Genomic DNA, 24,677 nt, shown 5'->3' with positions numbered 1-24,677 from the left:
GATGCAAATAATTATTAAGAAGAAAAATAGCAGAATTTTAAAGAAAGGCTGGATAGATAGATAGATAGATAGATAGATAGATAGATAGATAGATAGATAGATAGATAGATAGATAGATAGATAGATAGATTTAATTGGTTAATTTCATTGATTGATTGATTGATTGAATTATTGATTGATTGATTGTTTGCTTGCTTGCTTGCTTGCTTGCTTGATTGATTGATTGATTGATTGATTGATCCGCTCCAACCCTTTATTGGTATGTTGGTACGTGGGACCACGCAATAAACTAGTAGTGGTCTATGGGTTGATCTATAGACTAGATTAACAATAACGTGGTGAAGTTTATGAAAAGAGAAAAGACAAATGATTGTCAGTTTGGCAAAGTTGCTTTGAGTGACTGTTCTATTTATCATATGAGTTGTCAGACCAGCAAGTGGATCTCCGCTACCAGAAATGTCACGAAACAAGGCGGAGATCTACTTGCTGGTGTAATGAGTAATACATTAAAAAAATATCTGAATTTATGAACCTATTAAATACATAAATGAAAACTCCAAAGTGGTAATATAGGAAGAAAAAACAAAAAAAATCTTATCGGTAAGAGATTATCTAAAGCAGGGATTATATATATCATTTTCTGAAGCCCCTTTCAGAGTTAATATACCGGGATTTGAATAGCGGAATTTGTGGTCGAGACTCCTGAATCTGAATTTAGTGTCGTCCATCAGCGCTAGTTTTACTTCCGGTCAAATCGTTTGCGAAGTTTGCAAACTGCCTTTGTGTCCTGGACTTTCTCTAATAACAATCACTTGAAAACGACAAGTAAAAACTTAGAGTTATTAAATCCAGTTTTGTGATAAATTTTTTTTCTTATGTAAGAAAAGTATGTCCTCAGTTTATTTTCAAACTTCTTATCTACGCAGATATCAACATTATAAAATACACTGATGAATAAAAGGTGGACGAGTTTGGCTCGTTGGCAATTACTGGGTTTGTTTCATGCTTTTGTTCAGTACAGAGTTGTTTAGGGTAAAAGGCATAAACTTTTGCTTGTCACCATGCAGAGTTACGTTGGCGTTATTGCATTTATTTCATCAAAGTATAATTAATTGGGTTTTTTTCGGTTTATAGTTCCAGCACATTCTTTATGGTTCCAGAACACTCTTTACGGTATATATATGCTATTTACAGGTGACAGAAACGTAAATTACTTTATTTTTCCCACTTGTTTTGCAGGTTTTGAAAGCCAGACACCAGACTAGTGATGTCTTGTGCATTTAATTATTAAATAGGCAATACTAGCGAGAATTACAAGGTGTCTGTGGTCAGTTGGTGACTCGGCCACACTTCCAGAAATAGTGTCACTCAATGATTCAGATATTTGCAGCGCCACTTTAGCTGCCATGGACGGTAGTCAAGACTTTAGTATTCTCACCAACAATAACTATTTACCAGCTGTCAGTCAGTATAATGGAGTGGTTCCTAAAAGTGCAGGATGCAATTTTACTAGCACTTTTACCCAGAGTGCCCCAGCATTTCAGGCACCAGTTATGTCACAAGGTGTAGTGGGAGGTGTACAACCTATTTTGCAGCCACCAATGATAACATCATTTATGCAGCAGACAGTAGGGCATTCCTATAGTCCTCCCATCTTCACAAACCCTGTGTATCATCAGCAAAATTTCACCTTCTCATTTCCCACCCAGGCAACAGGTGTAGTGATGTCTTCCTCACAAAATTTTGCAAGTCAACCATGGGCAGGGGTAATAGGAAACTTGCCACAAGTTACAGCACCAGGTGTTGGTATTAATTGGCAGCACACAATTCCATCTCAGATTCCATGGGCTAATACAGCAAATACATTTCCAACTCCAGGAGTTGCAGCCTTTACAGCATCATCTGAATGTGATTTGTAAGTATATGTGTTTATAACGTTTTCTGTTTTAGAGAGTCCGCAGAAATTAAGCAAGTAAGGAACTAATGGTAGAAAGTGACAAAAAGTTATGGTAAATTAAAGACTATGTATTTAGTAGCATTTTAAAGCATCTTGAAAATTTCGTTATTTAGTGCTAGATAAAGGTAAAGAGAATAATATTTTTATTCAGAATCCAGTATAATAAAATAAGGATTATGTATGTCATTATTTCCAGAAGTAACAAATGAAGGTTTAAGCTTTTGCTTGTTTCATTTATAGTCAATAGTTGGGAATAACATTGATATTTATTTAATAAATCACAGTAACATTAATTTATAAGTTAAAATTTTCAAGTGAAATATTTAGGACATGCTCAAGTTTTATAGTGTCCATGGCGAAGGTGTCATATTGCCATAACAACGCCCATTTGTCAAAAAGTAATGGGTTGTTGACATTAAACCTATTTAGGAATAAAAAAAATAAAAAAATTATAAACATTCACAGAATTTAAATAAAAAATCACTCACTTAGAAATTATTTGTCACTAAGACTGGGACATAACTTTCATATCCTGACTGTTATGACCCAAAATCAGAAGAGAAATTACTTGTAAGTCATCATACAGTTTGACCTTGCTATAGCATGCTCTGTTATAAGATGTGGATATAACACAATTGTGGCCTGGCGCCCAAAATTTTATATACATGTATTTTTCTCATAATTGAAAAAAAATCTTAAAAGTATGAAAAATAATATATAAAAAGTTTATTATCATTTTGGAAAAGAGATATGAATTCTAATACAAGATGATCATGGCATGTCTCCTAAATTTTGTACACATGTATTTTTCTTATACACGAAAAAATATTTCTTTCTTCATAAACATATGAAAAATAACGTAAAAAAATTTCAGGGGTTGTGCTGGGCTTCACTAATGTCATAAATTGTGATTTCTTTTTCCTTATTGGCAACAATATGTACCATCTGGCGATTTTTTTTTGGTTCTTCTAACAACATTGTTGACCGTTTAAACTTGTACATACAGTCATATGGGGCGAAATGATTCACTGATATATCGATGCATCGATACTTTTGCTGAAACGAAACACATGCAATATCAATACAAGAGATGGAGAATCGATACAAAATGATACTTACTGTATGCACGTTATTTTAGTCTTCAGCGGTCATGAATAATTACTATTAGTTACCTTGTTATTTTGTAAATTTATAATCAATCTGAAACAGAATTTGCAGACACAGGCACTTGTGTTTATTAGTAAAAGCAAAAAGGATTATTCAAGAATACCCACTCGCCATCGATAGGTTAACACAAAGTGACATGGTTCTTAATCTGAAAACACTACCATTCCCCCATTCAATGCTAAATATCTTAATCCAGAAATATGTTCAGTATGAACTACACATTCCAAACGAGTTCCACATGTTTAATGAAGTACATTTACTCACAAAGTTTCTGCTTTGAGTTGTATCTTGACTCCTTTGGTCCATTTGAAAGCTACGCTACTGGTGTGTTGCAAGTTGAAATATGTTACATTGAATTCTCATATGTGGTTATTACTTGTTTTGCTCCAGGTTATGAAAAAAAACCACTGATCAGAAATCAATGTAGCTTATTCTCTATGTGACAAACAGGAAGTACTGGCAGAGCAATGGAGTGACTTTGCAGGAAAGTCATTACATATGTCAAGTACTTAAGCAGAGATGCTGTCAGGGTGTGTCATTGTGTGACTTGGACAAAATTTATACGAACACGTGTGCTAAGAGAACAGTGAAATGCAAGAGCTCCTGCAGAATCATTGAAAGTCCTGCAAAAAAATGTGCTCGGCAAAGTATGTCATTTTTATTTAACTGTTCTTGTCGCAACATCTGTTTTTCAGGTAGCAGCTATTTCACATCTGGGTTCTTCAATTACGACATGAATCGGTTTGAAACTAATTGGATTAGAACAACGTGCCCAGGAATAACAATTATGGCTTCGTTTGAACCATTCATAAAGAAAGTTTTATAAATGCGTGTTTAAAGTACATGCTTTCTAGAAAACCCAAAATATCTGATTCCTGGCATGGTTCGTTATGATTGTATTAGGCAAATACTTTCTGATCATAGTGATGATGACATTAATTTTTGCAGTTATGAAGTATATTAGATTATTCGAGCAGGGAAGGTGTTTAATGGAGATACCAGTGAGTGATTTTGTGCCTGAAATGGTGTTAAATAACCACCAATTCATCATATACTTATTTTTACAAATATTTTTACTAATAGCCGAAGATGAAGGAAAAGGATACACATGATATTTTGATAATATTGCACATTTTGCACAGAGATTCCTTCTCCAATTGATTCCTTGTAAAAAATAAGTATATGATGAATTGGTGGTTAAACTTGAACACAAGATAACAAATGCTATACTTGAAATCAAAAGTATTAGTAAAGTTCATATTGTGTCATTAAGAAAGAAAATATTAAAAGAATAAATGTGCCACAGTTTGATTAATTTGATCTCTCCATGTGAGGCCATTTGTTTTTATCACGTGACAATATGGCGTCAGCATTCGCCTGACTTAGTATAGCAGAGTGCATCGCAGCTAGCACACTAAGCAGGGAACCAGACTACAAAACTGGTACAAATGATGGTAATCCATCATCAAATATGGCTACCATTGCTAAAAATAGATAAACTTTTAAAAGACTCATCAAAATCAACCCAACAAAACTTTACCAAATTTGCTTGAAAGTAATTTGACATAAAGGGCTTCAAAAAAAATCTTTTTAGAAATCATGCCAAGCTGCCATCAAATATGCCAGACAAAAATATATTAAAAAGGTAGTGTAGGATAAATTGTTTTCTGATATTACATTTTAGTCTATCATGACCATATTGTGAGTGTTGGTTTCTTTAATTATTCTTTTAGGAGTTCACCTCAACCGTCTTGTAGTGAGACAGCTAGAAGACATAAACGTCACTTGCAGGAGAGAAATAGGTAAGTCCATTGCTATATTTTATTTAGTGGTATCAGCAATTGTGATTTTTGCATTTGTGTAACTTTTTAATTTTTTTTTTGTTTGCTAAAGCCTGAGATGTGTAGCAGAAAAATCAGAACATTGCTTTTTTACTTTGAGCTGTAATTTCTATGACTCTTTAAAAATGTTTTAAATACACTGGTATTGAATTCAAGCGTGGTTTGAAGTGGTCTTTCAGATGGTACAAAATCAGACTTATCTAGATGGAGAAAATAAATTGTTGACTATGAAATGCTGCATATGCTAACATGAATATTTTAAACTTGGAGATTCAAAACATAAAATTGATGCCACTTCACTAGACAAGCCCTCCTCCTGACCGGTCTTGGTCTTAGATGATATTAGTATGATCCAATAATTGTGATAGTAAAATTTCCTTGTCTTTTGTAAAGTCGTCACTGTATAAAGTAGTGCTTCAGAAACAGCCAGTGTAAATCGCTGCCAATAGCTACATTTCCAGGGAGCCTGTTAATATTTTCAGATAGTAATACATGAAACTATTCAGGGCATTGCCATGTAATTTTCAAAAGTCACTTTCCTTTTGCCTGTGTTTCAGGGGCACTGTTCAGCAGAATATATGTTGTGTCCTTTATATTTGACAGCCAGCAAATGCTTGCTTTGCATACAATTTCATACTTTGTATTATTTTGTAGTTCACTATGTCCTCCAAACAAAGTTCGTCTAACAGAGGACAAAATTGCAGCAGAAATGCAAGACTTGAAAATCAGTAATGGCATCTCATACGACAGACCTGTGCCATCCCCTGTCCATACCGGCATCCAGGATCCAGTAATCAACATTGACAGTTTAAAGTTGAATGTACAAACAAACTATAAAACTCCTCAATGGCAGGAGTTTTCTAACAGGTAGGCTTCTTCTGAAGAGATGGAAATAGTCTTTTCAGTAGTATGTAACATCTTGTCTGTTACAAATTTCATTTCTGCTCTGTAACTTGAAAGAAAAGATGTTTGAAAACAGTGTAAGACTTTAAGTCCAGAAGACCAGTTCAAGTTTGACTTGAAATAAAATTTAAATATGTACTACAATTCAAATAAAAGAAAGCATAATATAAATGCCTGGTTTAACTAATGTCCTTTTTGCCTTAAATTTGTGGCCCTGGAGCAAGTATTAGCTGTTCAAGTCGTTGCTGCTGTTCACATCTTTTACGGGTACTTTTTTATATAGATAAATTTAAGAGAAATCTTTTTTATTTGATAACTGATAAAAATCTAATAAAAATTGACCATGTATATAAATATGGTAATTTTTGCATTCATTGTATATGGAACAGTTCCTTGAAAACAGACGGGATTCTTGAATGTGAAACCACTTGTCATAAATTCATTCTATTTTGATACTACATATGTCTACATACATAGCGGACCAGTCTAAATTGAAAATAACTGGCACCAGATATCATAAAAAAAGGGCTGTATTGACATAGCCGTTGGATATTATATGACTGAAAAATATTAGAGGAGAAGGATTTTGTTGCAATTAAAAACATCCTGTACCAGACCGTCATTAAGGGACTAGCCATGGCAGGCTGAAGATGCTACAACAGTCATCATTTGTGGACTTCACAAAAGTTTTTATAGGCCTGTAGACTAGGTAAAGAGAGTGTTATGCATAAATAATATATAAATTTCTTTGGTGTCTTTACTCTTGTATTTACTGCTATACCACATGGATTTAGCCGATTTATGAAAAAAAACATTTTAACTGCAGATCCAGGTAAGTAGCAAAAATAAATGTACTTTAAACAAAATAAATATGTACATTTTTCATACAGTTTTCGGTAATTATGGCATTTAATTTATAGATTGCTCTTTTTATGCTCCGATTATGCTTTTTTGTCACTTATTTTAGTTAAAAATATTACTTCTCTTGGGGTTGGCATGTGTGAACCTAAAACAAAGTTCAGGTCAAATTTAATACAGTTTCCCTTTGATCAGTTACCTGGGTAACCAGTCGTTAGGATTGACATGTATCTGGTAGAAATTTCCCAAAATTTTGACATTTCTGTGTACCATATATACATGCTTGTAATTAAAGTGAAACTGGAAAAACCAAAGATCCTGATCTGCCATAGCATAATGTTCATGCAGACCAGTATATATGTTGTTTGTTTTACTGATTACTCACAGCACAGACCCAGATCTGCCATGGCATAATGTGCCTGCAGACCAGTATATATGTTGTTTGTTCTGCCAATTACTCTTAACAAACTGCACAGACCCAGATCTGAAGACACATTATGCACTTACCGATCTGGGTCTGTGCAAAATTTGCAGTTGGACTTGACTTATAAAGAAGTATATATGGTAGATGCTTTTTGCATCCTGCATGGTTAATGAGGGCAGATGCAAAACTTCAGAAATCTTTCTCTTCTGCTCAGACATAACTCACAAAATGTTGCATTCATTGTTTTGTTGCATCTAAGTTGCAACAGCTGGCTAAACCATTCATTGTTGAAACTTATTGCCTTCTTTTGATTAAACAATTTATCCCAATCATCTCTCATTCTCTTTTTCACAATGGTTAATACTTGTGTATATTTATGATTAATGATAACTGATGGGAAAATGATAGTATGGTCTTTCCTCTGATCATATTATCAGGTAACTATTTGTTGGGTATTTAACTAACAAACTTACTGGATTGGCTTTGGTTACTATGAACAACCAATTAAAAAAATTTGACTATGTGCTTTGTTGCTCAGTTGGTTTTTACTTTCAAATTGTTGTTTGTCTTATTACTTTTATTTGAAACAATCCATAACGGTATTTATTGTTACAGCATTGTAATAAGTAGATTCTTTTTGATGCTTGATGGTGTTGATGGGATTATTCCAGTGTGTCAATATATACCTTAATCTGCTTCATTGTTTTAAGGAGCAATTATGATGGAATTCTGATGAGTCTGACACCTGTCATAGGAGGATTTGCTATGCCATTCTTGTTTTGTCAGACAATGAGTTTGAAATTATTGGTGGAGTTAAAGATAATAAAATGATATACATTCTTAACTATGAATCTTTGACATGAGTACTTGTTTTGTGCAATGGTTCAAAATATTACCATCAAACATGTCCACCATATACAAGGAAATTAGGAGGTGTCATTTTCAGTCATTATAAGAATATTTGAGAGAGCTTTTAAAAAGTCATAACAGAACATCAAACCATCATCTAGTTGTATAGCATTTATAAATTGCATCATTTTCTTTAAATGTGGTCTACTTAGAATATCACTTTATTGATAAACATTGATTGAATATAAATGGAGATAACTTACTTCATAATCAGATAAAGATGGACCTGAGACCACCATATAACTTGCATCCAAATTATTCTGTATGATAGTTTATGCAATATTGTACAGTTTAGCTTCACTGTGATGAATGGTTAATAAGATATTTAACTCAAGTGTCAGAAATATTCCTCAAGGTTACATACAAGTTTGACAGTTTCTACGACTCAAGTCCATGTGACATAACAGGAGAACCTCACACTGCAAATCGCTGTCTGATGTTTCTCTGGGTTGTTTTCTAATTGCATGCATTTTTCAGCATAGGTCGGTGGTGTGTCATTGGTGGATGTTCTTAGTTACCTATTTAATAATGTATCTAGACAGATAATTACAATAAAATAAAAAGTAGGTTAAAGTCACAACATGGATAGAGAGATAGTAGATTGTGAACAGTTGCTGAAAATTTCATTTCATTTTTTTAAATTAACCATGCATGTGAAAAGATGTAAAAATTAAAGCGTGAGAAAAACATAAAAAGAAGAGAACAGATAACAAAAGAGAAAGATTAAAGTAGGGGGAAGAACAGTGGTGTGCACACAGTCGCACTGTTAAGAAAATAGAACATAAAAAATTATTGATTTTATTATTTGCTAAAAGTTAGGTGGACATACAGTTTACACAATCCTCATATGGTCTGAGAGAGAGAGAGATGTATGTTAAATTGCTGACGACTATTGCAGTAGATGCATTCAAAGTAGGATTTGATTTGGACAGAGGTCTTGGTCTTGGAAATCATGACAGTTTTCCCTCAGCAGTATTTTTTTCAAATTTAATTTGGTTTTTATATACAAATATCATTCATCAAACTGTGACTATTAATTTCTGGGCTTCAGATTGGGGCTGTTAAATATGACTCCAAATCAGATGGCTTAGTGCATTATACAAGCCTATAGAGAGAAGAAAAAGAATTTTGGATATGTATATAGTGACAAAAACTATGGATTCTTTATTTGGTGTCCAGCTATTACTGTTGTGATTACTCAATCAAGAGTATGACACACTAGTCAGTGATGAACATAATCATTAGCAAAACTTTTTAAGGAAATATAATATGTATCAGAGGTATTTGGCTGTACATAGTGGAAATATACAAATCATTTAAATGGTGTTGCAAAATAGAAAGCAGGTTTTATTGACACTGTCATTGACTCATGTCTGCAATAACACACGTGATATAAAAAAAACTTGCTTTCTTTTCACTCCCAAACCAACACCACCCCCGGCATGGTCACGTTTTGGAAAACATGATTTTCAGTAATCTTTGGTAAGAAGAAGAAAAAAAAGATTTTTTGACCTCCAGTAGCTTCTAGTATGTGTAAACAGTAAACATTCCTGCTTTGAGCTCATGCAAACTATCTTCACTGTAGCTGATGATCATAGAGGTAATTAAAAGGTAATAAGGTGGTCAGAGATACCCCAACTACCAATTTGCACGTTACTAATTTGGTTGAGAATAGCTTGGAAGATGCTGCATGAAGTCCTTGGGTGATGCCATTTGGAGTCCTTTGAATACAGCCTTGGGAGAGCACATTGGGGAAATTTTGCATGGGTGATGTACACAAATTGTGAAAACCCAGTTCGTTTTAAGTTAGGTAATATCAAAGAGATGCATGTTGAAGAACACAGCGAACGTTATCTCACATCATTGTCTTGACTGAGGATGCTTAAGCCATCTATATTAAAGACTTTTTGGCACGTTTGTAATTAACAGTAACATTTAATTGATCTTTATTTTACTCCATATAAAATGGGCAAAACATAATTATTTCAGTCATCTGAATAGTGTACAGTTTGATTAATTTTTGAAGGCAAAAGTTGAAATGAAGATATGATTCAGGAAGGATGAGTGCTCTGCAAAGCCCAGAGTAATTTCAGAACTCTATGGACAGAGTTTGACTTTGTGAAGTGCAACAGGATCTTCAATGAAGCTTGAACAACAGTACTGTCCAGTCTCTGATAGGTGCAAAGATAAACACATGACACTTATGTTCAGCTCCTACCACCACCACCACTGCACTATTGAGAGCAGCAGTGACTGCATCAGATTAAGAAAATATTTGACTGTCCAATTGATTTTAAAGACAGAAACTTCTTCTTGTTTGTTAATTATTTAAAGTGTGTCCAGTTGTGAGTATGTGAGGTGGGCATATATTAAAGGTCATGATAGAGTCTACCAACTATTTTTTTGTTTGTAAGTGTATTAAATGCTTCAAAGAAAACATTTGCTATTTTCATTTCCTTAAAATCAGATTTGAATCTCCAGCCATTTTCAATAGGCGTATATGAAATGATAAAAAAAAACTCTCAATTGGATGATGTCAGTTTTTTGGGGTCACATGCACTGGTGCAATCCCCCCTTCCACTTTGCCACAACCCAACACTGTCTGTGAATACGGCAGGAATGTTGACTATGGTGCAGTTCCCCAACTAACATCACAAGCACATGCCACCACATCAAGCTTTTTATAAAGGCTGTTCAATAGAGATCAAATTTTGATGGTAATTAAGTAGCCATATTTCTTGATCCAGTAAATGAATGTGCTTCAAGTCTTCTCAGTACATGTCTAATAAGTTAAGATTCCTGATTGTAGTTTATAGCATTCAGGTCTGCTTTAAATGGTGTACTAATCCCAGTATGTGCTGCCGAGTACTGAAACTTAGACTAGTAGGAAAATAAATTACATTCCACTACTTATAAATTCTTAACAGTATATGAAACATAAAGTAAGGTTCTGTTATACACTGGATTATGTTTTAAAATGCCATATTTACTTGGTTATAAGATGAATCCAACAGCAAACTGCACTGACCCATAATGTGCAAGCAGATCTTGGTCCATGTGGTTTGTTAGAGGTATTAAGTAGAACAAACAAGATAAACCTTGATATGCAGAATCTTTGTTGTTTGTAGTTTGACTCGACTTACAAGCAAATATATACAGTGTATTTTAATCCTCAGAAATGAATTCATGTATATGTGAGCAGATGCAGGTTTTAGTGTTATCCATAATGGAAATATTTTATAGTTGTAGAACTATAGAATTTCTGAAAAACAAAAATGGATAAATAATGTTTTTTTAAAAATAATGTCCAAAAATTACAAAGCATAGAAAAATTAATATTTGCAAAATCAAATTTCATGTCTGTAAACAAACTGTGTCTAAAGAAATTCAGAAAATGCAGAATTAAAATGATGGACTTTTCAAGACATTTTTTTTATGTGCACTGTATTCCAACATTTTAGGGATGCTACATTGCCCACATTGTTAATATGTGGTTTTCACTCTACATTTGCCCACATTGTCAATATGTAGTTTTCATGCTACATTTGCCCACATTGTCAATATGTGGTTTTCACTCTACATTTGCCCACATTGTCAATATGTGGTTTTCACTCTACATTTCCCCACATTGTCAATATGTGGTTTTTGTGCTACATTCAGCCACATTGTCAATATGTGGTTTTCACTCTACATTTGACCACATTGTCAACTTTTGGTTTTCATGCTACATTAGCCCACTTTGTCTATATGTGGTTTTCACTCTACATTCAATCACATTGTCAACTTTTGGTTTTCATGCTACATTTGCCCACATTGTTAATATGTGGTTTTCATGCTACATTTGACCACATTGTCAGTATGTGGTTTTCACTCTACATTCGACCACATTGTCAACTTTTGGTTTTCATGCTACATTACCCCACTTTGTCTATATGTGGTTTTCACTCTACATTCAAGCACATTTTCTCATTTCAGATTCTCATTGGACGAAGATACTGAAGCCGAAAAGAAGAAAAAGGCAATTAATGCAAGACCTAAACTTCACCTTTTAGCAGATCTTAAATCTCTCCTTCCATCTAATCCGATCTTACCCAGGAAAATTTTAGAAGAAATGTAAGTTGTCTTGGCTTTCTTTGTGTATGGTTCTTATTTCTTGAAAGGGGTGGACATCATGTAATTCTTAAATATACTACAGACTTGTATTATTTGTTCAAAGTGCCTGTGTGAAGTTTCTTCTGTGTGCGGGAACTGGCATACAAATAATTGTATTTTTTCTGTGTGGACATGTTAAAAAAACAATGGTAGCCAAAAGGATACTTACAGTTTTTTGCAAAAACATTTTTGTTGTTTGATAAGAATTATTTGTTATGATTCTCAAAGAATTGTTACCAATGTCATTACAAAAGATATGACACAAGCCTTTGAGGATTTTAAACTTTGTAATTGCATCTGAAATGAAAGTTGTAGACAAAATTTTGGAACCAGGACATTCTGTCTCCTGTTTTTGACTTTGCATATAATACAGAGATGATTGGGTCCAGTGTTTGGGCCATCATCCATGTCTTGGGAATTTTTTAAATTAAGAAACTAGTACATTTTGGGAATTTTTAATGAATTTGTTTTCGGTTTCTAACCTGTCCTTCATCACTTGTACTGCAGGTGTTTTTTAGGTGTTCCTTGATAGCAGATCAACATCTGACTTGAATTGCTTGCTGCATGAGATGGACTACATTGTATGAATTACAAAATAATACAAAAATTATATTCAAATAAAAATTTGCAGCTTTAAATTAAGTGCACAGATTTCCATCGTAATACTTAAGGGATTAGGAAATCATATATTTGCTTTCAGAGTGTGAATATTTTCAGCATAGGTGTTAATGCAGTTCCAATTGCATAGAAATTTCATTGTGTTTTAGATACAAGATTAGACACTTATCAGGGGTAGAAAAATGTTGAATGTCCATGGTTGTTCCTCGACAACCAGTTCTGAAAATCTGCCCAACAGATTGTTCTGGTTGCCTGGTAAATTACTTCAGTTGCCACAAGATTGCCAGATACTGTAGTCACTGTCCTATTCAAGATGTATGGAAATAAAGAAACCAGAAACAAAAACTTAACCTGGAATGATGTAGTGGATATCTTGACTGTGTCATATACCAGCCGTAACCCAGTCATATGGCCTAATGCCTAACCAAAACAGCTTCATCTTGAAGCAGTCTTCCCCAAGATATTTGTGACACTGTGTATGAGTTTTTGCAAAAACCAGACAGTCTTTAACAATAAGATTTATACATGCATATTCCTTCCAATTCACCAGGAACTTTATTGTCCCAGCCCTATTTAAGATGTGTGGAAAACAAGGAAACCAGAAGCAAAAACTTATGCCAAAATTATATGGCGGCTATCCTGGTTATGATGTAGTATATCAGCCATCCTGAACCCCACTTCTTTCTGTACATACACATAACAGATTCAGGTTGGGATGCTTGCACAGAGCCAGAGGAAGTGGTTCATCAGGACCTTCCTGAGACTAATTCTCAGGAAGAATTGAAGGCATGGCAAGCTTGTAAGGGCATCGTGTTGAGGTTGGCATGGACAATATGCCAACATGAGCATACCTTAGGCATCAGGCAGGTGTACATGTTCCTTCTCTTTGTGCAAAAGTCTGGAAACTCCTATGATAGTTAGTCTCAGGGGAGATCATTCTCAGAGTCTGGACAAAATAAATACCCTGGTGAACACCCTGTTCAGATGGGGCTTTATGATCCTAAAAAAGTGACATGTTTATCTAACTGGCTTTATAACTGCCCATATCTAAATAATTTTTGTTGTTGTCATGTTTAATCTTCATAATTATGCTCAGAATAGCCTAGACCAGAAATTCTTATAGAAAAATGATTGCAGCTTTGTACATGTATAGATAAAAAGAATGTGCAAAATCTGAAGACAGTTAGATCTTTGGCTTTGTTCTCTTGTCTCTAAATTGTATTTGATATTATTTTGACAGCAACAAACCAAATATGGAGATAGTATTATGGCAGCCACCAGGGATAATCAAAGCTATGCCACCTACAGAAGAAACCAAAGGGAGTTCACAGTCACAACAACCCCAAACCATTATATCTGGAGTATATCCAGGTATCCCAACACCTGTTCTGGAACCCAGGTATGTGCATCAGAATCTCTTCAGTTAAATGTGTTATCTTACCTGTTATGTCATTTTATTATCACACTACTTAATCTTGTGATTGCACTAGTTTGATAATCATGTTATCACACCATTTGCTACAGCTTTAGAGCATTTGTGCTGTGTATCAACAGTAATGGAGCTCATTTTTAACGCGATGAAAAGATGCTTCCTACCCTTTATTTTTTCCTTTGGATGCTGTAAGATAGGAACGTGGGGCATAAAAGTCCATCAGTATCATCCACAGCACAGATTCGGTTGATACTGGGGATTTCTATTGGTAGTGGAGCTATGGAAGGTAATTGACTTTGGCTAAAGATCCCAGTTGACAAAGGAGGGAAACCAAATCATAATTAAATAAACCGGAAACAGCCAATGTCAACAGAGGCTCAAGATCCCAGTTGACAAAGGATGGAAACCAAATCATAATTAAATAAACCGGAAACAGCCAATGTCAACAGATAAGGCATGAATACACTTTGTCATAACGCACAAAAAAGAATGCTAAACAATAGCTATGTGAATCCTTTTAGGTATGCAGTATAGGCTTGGCAGTGTTGGGCACAAGTTCAGACTTCATTGAAGCAGTTACCAACTTGCCCCATTTTGAAAAATAAATGCTTAAAACAGTTATTATATTTAGCATTTGTTTTTTGGCAGAGAAACATTGATTCAGGCAAAATGTAAAAATTACCTGTTTTTCTTCCTGTACAGTGTTGCTGTTATGGTCCTCCATTTCATTTGGTTGAAGAGCAATTGGAGCTGATGAATGCTGATTTCAATTGAACTTTAAGTTTCTTTAATAAAATGAATATGTTTCATTAGGCGAATGTGATTAGACATATTGGTTTTGTTAAAGAAATTGCACCCCTAGTTCATCTGACTTTGGCATTCCTCTAGTACCATCACTCTTAAGAACTGAAGTGGCAGTCAACACAGTTTGAAAAAGGGCAAGAGATTGTTAAATTCAGGCTAGTAGAAATATCGACAGACATTCTGTCTGTATTCTAAATATTTATATTCTAGTATTACTGTATAACGTATATTTCCCATATTACTTATTTTATGAAGAATACATACCAATGATATATAGTTAGAGAAAGAGTATGGGCAGTAATAGTAGGATCATTTAGGATTTTAATACACCAAGGAACTTGGGATATGATTAATTTACTGTTCATAAAGAAATTAATAAAATTTCATCCAGCATTAGTGCAAAGTATACATTTTACACATATTTATAGGTAGCTAACCCCGGCATTACTTGCATTTCTTTTCCACCTCTGTTACTTTCTACAACTGTCAGTATATTTTTCTTACCAGTGAACACCAATGCAAAACATTTAGTTCATGGTGTGTTAATGTCATATCACTTTATTTCTGCATTCAACCCTGATATTTGTTTGTGTTATTAAAATGTCAGAATAATGTGTGACAGTGCAGAGGATTTTCAGCTGACCATACTAACTGGTCAGATTTATGAGAAAATCATGCACAAGTAGGTTAACATTACTAAAGTTATAAACTGTACTCGTGTAAGCATTCCATGCACTACTTTTACAAACAGTGTACCGCCCTGGTGACCTAAGTGGTTAGAGCATCCTCTTTGGATGCAGGCGGTCATGGGTTCAAACTCCAGTCGATTCATACCAAAGACTTGTAAAAATGGTACTAGCAGCTGCCTCGCTATGCGCTCAGCATTAAGAGATTTGTGTTAAGACTGGTTGGCCTGGTGTCAGGATAATGTGACTGGGTGGGACATGATGCTACATGTCTTTCGTATGATGTCCTTGTGGCAGACATCACTATAAACTGCCACACTGCAAACATTGTAGAGATATGACTGAAAAATTGTTAAAGCTATGTTAAAAATCCAGATCTGTGTTTTCTTCATTTCATCTTAATCATTTTAAATATCTTGCCCCTCCCCATAAGAGCACTAGAAGCTTTTGCAGTGACTGTTTTGAGAAGAAAAAAAGGAAGTATGTTTATATTTATTTATTTGCGTAAAACATAACAGTAAACTTGGATAACTAAGCATCAATTGCTCAAAATTTGGCATCACTTGAATGACTTTCTCAGTCCTGTGTAAAGTCTTGTATTGCAAGCAACCAGGAGACCCAAAATATCCAAACAACTGAAGTCATATTGGGACATGACACTTTGAGTTGACAAAGTTCTACCCAAGTTCTACTATACATAATAATTTTTTTCAGTGTGCTAAAGTGTGCTAATTTCTCTTTCAGTGTGCTTAAGTGTTTTTCTAGTGAGGATAACATGGAGGCTGAGATGTTTGATAATCTTGATGTTGAAATGATTTTGTAAAAATCCTGCATTGAGACAAACTTTGTGGAGATCACTGCATTCCTATGGACTGTATGAAGCTGTCTTTGCCAAAGTGGAGGATGTTGGAAAATAGGAATCATGCATGGTCTGCTAGGTTCAAATGTTTAGTGGAATACAAGGGAAGGAACGATTCTGAACAGAATGGCAAATCCAGAAAATTCCGGTTTTTCCTGAGAGTTCCAGCAAATGTTGGAAATAATCCAACTGTGTTTGACTGCAGATCAGTCACTAAATCAGTAATTTACCAAGTTTCCACAGCAACATAAAAATGTGCCCAATCGGAATCTTAAGGGCTAATTTGCAGTTTTCCTGCTTCAACTCAAGTTAAATGTTTAAGACTTTGTGAGAGTGCTAGACTGTAATGGCACTGACAGATTGAGAGGATCAGCAACAGACAAGTGCTGTTAGACTGAGAGATACTAAATTACTGTCCAATTTTGACACAGATCAATATGAAAATATTTTGACAGTGTATGTATGTGTTGATATGATTCTATTTGCACTTGCAACTATTTAATGACCAAGCATTGTGCAAAAGCATGCTTTTTGTTTGTTGATAAAGATATGCTGTTGTAAAGACTTGAAAATGTCATTTTATTTGACTCGTGTGTATTGTTATAGTTGTGATGGTATTCTTATGTAAAGATTGTTCTGTTTAGTGCCAATATTTAGATAGCGGCTATATGTATATTAATGTTGTGCATGGGTAGACAATGATGAACTGTTAATTTTGAGATAACCTGTGTTCAGAAATGCTATACGGTCTGATATTTTCAGATAATGGTGTTCAGAAATTGTTTGATTTTAATATGCTTTTGTAAAAGTGGTCGGACTTATTACATACACTTAGAATTCCAACATAAATCATGGTTATATTACACAATTTCTCCCATTATAAGATCACTGGGCTAGGCTAAAAGATTTATCAAAAGTAGAGACAGGGCTTATTATCTGACAAAATGACCTTTATAAATATATGCCAAAATTTTGTAACAGAATCTGAGTTGGGATAGTCATTAGGTTTATTTTTGTATAAATACACAAGCCATTTGTTAGTTTTGTTCAACTGGTTATTTACATTGATTTCAGATGCAGGTATACTTCTGATGCTGGTAACCCAAACCCTAACTTTTATAGGTAAAATACAAATTTGATGAAGATTTTAAGCCTAACTGCAACTACTCAGTAAGTAATAATGATTAATATGTATATTTCATTTTCGTTAAGGTTTTTCTCTTACATTTCAAAATATGTGCTTCCTGGAACAACCATGGTTCTCTGTACATGTATAAATACATGAAATAGATGTATTATAGAATAGCAGTGTTGAAGTTTGTAAAAAGTGAATGTTGTAAAAATATTATACTGATACCTGCAGTTTGAGACCCAGAGTAGGCAATGAGTTACAGGTCTACATATGTTGTACACTTTTTGCAGTTTACCCATGCAATTAGAAATTTTGCTACCAGGCTCTTTACTGCCTATTCACATCTTTCGGTGTCATTCGTAATGGACCAGTGTCAGTGGTCATTACTTCCAATGACTATTGCTTATGTGTCTGACAAAATGGAAAGTATATATGAAGTAAATCTTTTGTTTAATTACACAATGACAACAAAAGTGTAATTCATTGTAGAGTTGCCCATTAAATGTAACAGCGTTTCTGCCATTTGTAAATATCATATCATATCAGTGTTAGTGGCATGAAGTCATTTTAGAATTTTAACACAAGAGTTGAAAGAATGTTGGTAATTTAGACAAGGAAATAACATTTTCTGAACCAATTCCATTAATTATTATGAAAGTTTCACCAAATTAGAGGTTGATGGGAGCAAACTGTAAGATCTACAATCAAGCTGTGTTTAAAATACCATACTATCCTACACTGTATTTGTTACTGAAATTAATTTCTGTGATCTCAGCATGCAGATATGCCTGATTACCGCTGAGCTAAGAAAAATGTTTTTGATGTGTCAAAACTTTTATCTGCTGATCTGGTATTATGAAAATATGATTGAAGTAGTTTGACTCTGTCTATTTTTAGAATCAAGGAAAAATCCCTAGTCACAGTCACTTCTGCAGAACTTTCATACATGTTTGATGGTGCATGGTTATGGAAGTATAAGAGAGGATTTGTTTCCATTCATTTAAATCTTTATTTAATTTCACATATCATTTTTAAATCATTATCATTTATAATTTATTGAATTTCACATGACAGTTGATGTATGATAGTCAGAGTCCCTTGGTGAGTGAATCAAGCACTGCAATTCAAAACATTGAAATCTTAACTAGAGCTGGTTATTGCCAGCTATGCTGTATTATATTTGCTACTTTATGTTCATGATAGTATTGCATGTGTAAATAAAATGAAAAATAGTCAAGTCCATTTTTACAAAACGAGCATTGTTTGTATCAATTCATAGAAATCCATTGCTGTATATATTGTTTTCACAGAATGAATGAAAGTGTTATCTTTTTCTGTATGTCTTTTTTTATAGGTGTTTGATAAAGATTGATGAGATGCATTAAAATGATTTAAAACATGTTTATTATCATAATATGCCAAAATAGACATCTGACAAATAGTGCATCTCCATCAGAGCATCTTGTTCTCTCTGAGTGCACTTTTAGATATATGTACTTTACAATTCATATTTGTTGATGTGATCTACTCAAGACAAAAATAGAAGCATCACTTATATTCTGGGAACTTGACTGATGTCATTTTCCTGCTGAAATATACATGTGTGTTTAATGTGATTTCAAATGGTCAAGATGGTATGGCATCTACAAGGTCATATTTTTTTAGCTCTGCGGGTCATCAGCTAGAAGAGCTGTTGTCCATCTGTCTACCAGCACACTCCTGAGCCATATGGAGGATTGATATGGAACTTTACACACACGTTTGTCCCATGGTCTAGTTGGTCCTAAATAAAGATTGTTGTTGTTGTTGGGTTTAACACCATTTTTCAGCACACAATAGGTTATACATGGCGGCCAGCATTCATGGTGGAGGAAGAACCCGGGAAAACCCCGGAAAGAACCACCAACCCACGAGGAATTACTGGCAAGCTTTCTCACATACCCACATTGGCTGAATCTGAGACTTGAACCCATGCAGACAGAAGTGAGATGGCAGTGATCCGTAATGGAGAGCGCTTTAGACCACTCGGTCACTCAGGGTCCCCCTAAACAAACATGGTGCTACTTGGGCATCCATGCCACCATTGCACCCATCTTGGCCATCTTGTTTGTACGACTCCTTCTAAATGGATAGTCATATCAGCATGGGGTTTTCAGTAAATAACTAATTATGATGGTCCTAATGAAAATGGTGCCTATCTGACATTCACTATGGCCACCATGGCAACCATATTAAAAATCGTGATCAATTGTACCTGAAAAGAAAGTGATATTAATATAGGAAAGGATTTCACAGAAAACTTCTTATGATGTCCAGTTGATCTTAAATGAAAATGGTGGCCAGTTGACATCCAATATGGCTGCCACATAGCAGCCATCTTACAAATCTCATTATTGCTACTCCTAAATGGATATCAGTGTGAGGTTTTCACTGAATGAAAAAAAAATGATGATGATCTGATATCAAATATGACCACCACAACAGACATCTTGAAAATCTTGTAATTGCCACTCCTGAAAGGAAAGTCATATCTTGAAAATATTGTTATCTCTACTTCGCCCAAATGTATGGCTATATCAACATGGGGGTTTTCACCAGTAGCCTACTTCTTATACCTATTTGGTCTTAAATGAAGATGGTACCAGTCATATATACAATATGGTTGCTACAATAACTGTCTTAAAAATCATTTTGTCACTGATCTCCTCCAATGGATGATCATTGTTTTTTTACCAAAACACTTTAAATGATGTCTAATTTGTCCTTAATAAAAATGGCACCAAGTTGATTTGAAAATTTTGTTATCATTGAAGAATATCAGATATGATCTTAACACTTGATAGTCAAAAAGAAGAAATGGTCTTATCTTGAATTCCTGGGGGAAAAAATTCTCCCAGTTGAGCATCAAATGACCACCACAACAGACATCTTGAAAATCTTTTAATTGCTACTCCTGAATGGAAAGTCGTATCTTGAAAATATTGTTATCTCTACTTCACCCAAATGTATGGCTATATCAACATGGGGTTTTCACCAGTAGCCTACTTGTGATACCTGTTTAGTCTTAAATGAAGATGGTACCAGTCATAAATACAATATGGCTGCTACAATAACTGTCTTAAAAATCATTTTGTCACTAATCCCCTCCACTGGATGATCATGACATGTTTTTTTTTTTTACCAAAACACTTCTAATGATGTCTAATTTGTCCTAAATAAAAGTGGCACCAATCTGATTTGAAAATTTTGTTATCATTACTTGATAGTCAAGTGGAAGAAATGGTCTTATCTTGAATTCCTGGAAATTATTTTCTCCCAGTTGAACATCAATCCCTTTGAGGGACTCATGTTTTGTCTTGAATATGTTTATCCATGGATATCATGTGTTTAAAACTAGTCAATTAAGGGAGGTAAGTAGTGTTTTCTTAATTCCTTCAGTGGATATATCTAAGTTAAAGGTTATATTTAAATAGGATGTTAGATTTAATTGCACAAATATGGTTTGTACTTTTAAGGAAGGTAGATTAAGAATAAATGTTATGTGTTTGGTAAGTGTAAAAATGAAAACAAAACTAAAGTGCAACAAATATTTAACCAAAATTGATAACAATATCAAACATTCATCTTTTCAAGGACTAATAATTGCTATTATTTTGTTATGGAATAAAATTCATTGAATTTAGAAGCTATATGTAGCAGTTAATTTGGTAGGTATAGAAGGTACAAGGAAAGTTTGTATACATGTTAGAAACAAATTGTTTTGTTTCCGTCATTCAAGAGAATCATAAGACAAGAAAATGTATCTTTTTCAACAGTAGATATAATTTAGTTTCTTTGATTATGCTATCGTCATGTATCATTAGTTTGAGTCTGTATCATGATACACTATTGTTGGAGTAAATATTGTGGTTCATTGATTATAGCAAGCACCTGCTCATCATGACATGTACATGACAAATAAAAACTCTCATGTTCTTTGTGATTTGTTTTATACCAGCTTTTCAGAAATCTGCTGAAATTTCTTTCTTTTCAGATATGTTGCCCAATCATAATACAGTAGGAAAAGTACTATAATGGTTAATTCACAAATTCAGCCCTTCTAGTTCAAACCTTTTAGCTAAAATGATAAGTTATCTGCCCACCTAGTTGGTAGAGCTGTAAACTTTTCAGTTACTATTTTTGCTCCTGCCAAGTAGCATGCTGTATACAGGAGTGGCCTCGTAAAATCTGTAAAAACAGTTTGGAAGTTTTCTACCTCTTAACAAGTTGGAGGAATTTAATCTTTGAAGGGAAGTGTACTCCATCTATAAATTTCCAACTTTTCTGTTCTTCCCATCACCAAGAACAGTTTCCTAGCTTTCTGTGTCATCACTTTGCTGTCTTCACACACTTGGGTATCTTTGGTAAAAACCTGCATGGGATGTAATGACATCCCCTCACACTGGTATAAATGTGATAATATGGTCAGGATACATGCAGTTTCTATATTATCTTGTCTTAGCATCTATTTCATGGTTACATATGTGATGCTTTACTGATTTTATCTGTATAGAACGTCATTGGGCCCTTCCTACATATAATGGTTATTGTAGCATCTATTTTGTACTATCAGTAATGACTTCCATTCTTTTTTATGTGCAGGTTTTGTGTGTAACTTAGAAAACTAGTTTTATATTACAGTATAGCTTCCACAGGGGTCAGATTAGTACAGGTAAGATTTCTATACATGGTTTACTCAATACCTTACAACTCATACATGTAAGTACTATAAGAAACACTTCAGTGATTTTTGTTCTTATGTATACCATCAGAATTGGCCTCCTCCTGGTAAGTTGTTACTAGAATTATTCAGCTTGCACTTTGTGAATGTAGTTAGTGTAGGGTGATGCTTCAGTGATTGAACCTGTATAGGCAGTCAAACTTGACCTTCCTGCAGGTTACTTGTTACTGGAATTGGTTATTTAGCATCCACTTCATAAATGTTAATAGCGATGCTTGGATTTTCTACCTGTACAGGCCACATGCACTCCTTGACAGGTATTTATCATGGTGAGTAACCCTGCACTGACACTCTTAATCTCTTAAACAAGAGACCACTCCAGAGGCCTAATGGTTAGACCAGGGGTCGGCAATGTATGGCACTCATGCCACAAAGTTGCACATCAAAAGGTTTTGTGTGGAATGTGAAGGGCAGCCAAAACTCGATTTTAACTGTTTTACTGGTGGCACGTGCTTATTCAGTTTGTAATTAATCCGAAAAAAGTGGCACACTATGTAAAATAGGTTGCTGACCTCTGGGTTAGACATCTGCGCTGGATGCGGGAGGTTGCGGGTTTGAACCCTGGCAGAGTCATATCAAAGACTTATAAAAATCGTACTAACAGCTGCCTTGCTAGGCGCTCAGTATTAAGAGGTTAGTGTTAGGACTGGTCAGCCTGGTGTCAGAATAATGTGACTGGTGGGACATGATGCTACATGTCTGTGCCATGATGCCCCAGTGCAAGACATTACTATAAACTGCCACACTGCAGACATCGTAGTGATATGACTGAAAAACTTTTTAAGCTACGTTAAAAATTCAAATCACCCACCCACCCACATTACTTTTCACTCAATAGATGCTCCATGGACCTATTGGCAACAAAAGTAGTTAAGTGGGACGATTCAGCCTCAATGGGAATTAGCATTACAGACCCCCCCCCCCCCGGGACTGTTTAGCCTCAAGGGAAATTTAACATGGACGAAAAATCGTGGGACTGTTTAGCCTCAAGGGGAATTGAACATGGGAATATGGAAATTTAACATGGACGAAAAATCGTGGGACTGTTTAGCCTCAAGGGGAATTGAGCAATGGAAATTGAACATGATGGGACTGTATAGCGTCAAAGGAATTTAAACAGGGTGGGACTGTATAGCCTCAAGGGAAATTGAACATGGGATTTTTTTTATAAAAAATAAATAAAAAAAATGGGGTAGGCAATAGAAAGTCAATCTCTTTTCGAGAAATGTGGGTGGCCCTGAAAAGGCCTTTGGGTTTCGTCTTCTTCTTTTAATTTCTTCTATTTCTCCACCAGCTTCTTATTTTCCGTCCTACACTCTTTCTCTTCTTTTCTTTCTTTTCTTCCTTCTTTTTCTCTTCTTTCTGCTTCTCCTCCTCTTCTTTCTTCCTCTTCTCATTTTCTTCTTCCTTTTCAATTTTCTCGTTCCATACTCTCATCCTTATCCTTTCCTCTTCATTCTCCTTCTCCTCCTTTATTTCTTTCATCACAGTACTTATCATTTCCTTTACTTTTCTTAAGTTGTTAATCTCCATCTTCACTCGATGGGGGCTATAAGAATAGTGATCCTCGTTTAACCTCACTAACATTTGCTCCATCATACCCATATTGTCCAGGACGTCTTGCAATGTTTTCATTTTATGAAGCTGGTTCGAAGCCATCTTCTTTTTTATTCTTTGTAGAATGGTTTGAACGACGAATACTGTGGGTTCTTATAGTGAAAGCGCGGACGTGATGGAAAACATCCCCTAAGACATAAAATTGATATTACCTAGATCATGACCAAACAACGCGCGGACGTGAAGGAAAACATCCCCTACTTTTCTCATTTCATATGATCTACTATCCACATACCTGAAGCAGCAATAAACTAACCAAAATCTACCATTCACACAAACCAAGCATCATAATCAAATCCTATTCAAACCCCGAATCCACACACGCAAAGCATTAAAATGAAACCCTAATCTACTATTCACACTAACCTATGCTAGCCCTTATTAACACACAATCATATACATTAACTTATACACTCACACTATGAAAAAGAGTCAGTGTTTATATTCACACTATTCTACCTACACACATTGGCAAATCGATTGTTATTTCTTTTCTAGAGTATTGGGTAGCCCTGAAAAGGGCTGTTTGTTTTTGAAC

General features: G+C 34.7%; 1 protein-coding gene across 3 annotated transcripts; it reads left to right on the top strand.

Annotated features, from left to right (window-relative positions):
• The first annotated feature begins 736 nt into the window (after nucleotides 1–736).
• Nucleotides 737–21,717, top strand: LOC149771432 (coiled-coil domain-containing protein 117-like). Of its 3 annotated transcripts, none has more exons than XM_089948457.1 (7): nucleotides 737–825; nucleotides 1,240–1,915; nucleotides 4,858–4,926; nucleotides 5,620–5,832; nucleotides 12,035–12,172; nucleotides 14,070–14,228; nucleotides 16,496–21,717. In XM_089948457.1, the coding sequence occupies exons 2-7, from the start codon at nucleotides 1,407–1,409 to the stop codon at nucleotides 16,572–16,574; spliced, it is 1,167 nt and encodes a 388-aa protein (XP_089804583.1). In that variant the 5' UTR covers nucleotides 737–825; nucleotides 1,240–1,406; the 3' UTR covers nucleotides 16,575–21,717. The 3 variants fall into 3 exon arrangements, with proteins under 3 accessions (XP_089804583.1, XP_089804584.1, XP_089804582.1); XM_089948458.1 differs by having other exon boundaries at nucleotides 743–993; nucleotides 1,710–1,915; XM_089948456.1 differs by having other exon boundaries at nucleotides 743–1,915.
• Nucleotides 21,718–24,677: the final 2,960 nt, after the last annotated feature.

This window comes from Sinohyriopsis cumingii, unplaced genomic scaffold (genome assembly GCF_028554795.1).
Source record: "Sinohyriopsis cumingii isolate HCF-2022 unplaced genomic scaffold, ASM2855479v2 utg001869l, whole genome shotgun sequence".
Taxonomy (NCBI): Eukaryota; Metazoa; Mollusca; class Bivalvia; order Unionida; family Unionidae; genus Sinohyriopsis; species Sinohyriopsis cumingii.
This window is presented reverse-complemented; position numbering and strand designations above follow the sequence as displayed.

Excerpts from the sequence above, each read along its gene's own strand:
- LOC149771432 (XM_089948457.1), top strand. The coding sequence starts at position 1,407 with ATGGACGGTAGTCAAGACTTTAGTATTCTCACCAACAATAACTATTTA. Across the intron at positions 1,916-4,857 it reads GCATCATCTGAATGTGATTT|GAGTTCACCTCAACCGTCTT; the intron begins GTAAGTATATGT and ends TTATTCTTTTAG. Across the intron at positions 12,173-14,069 it reads AGGAAAATTTTAGAAGAAAT|CAACAAACCAAATATGGAGA; the intron begins GTAAGTTGTCTT and ends TTATTTTGACAG.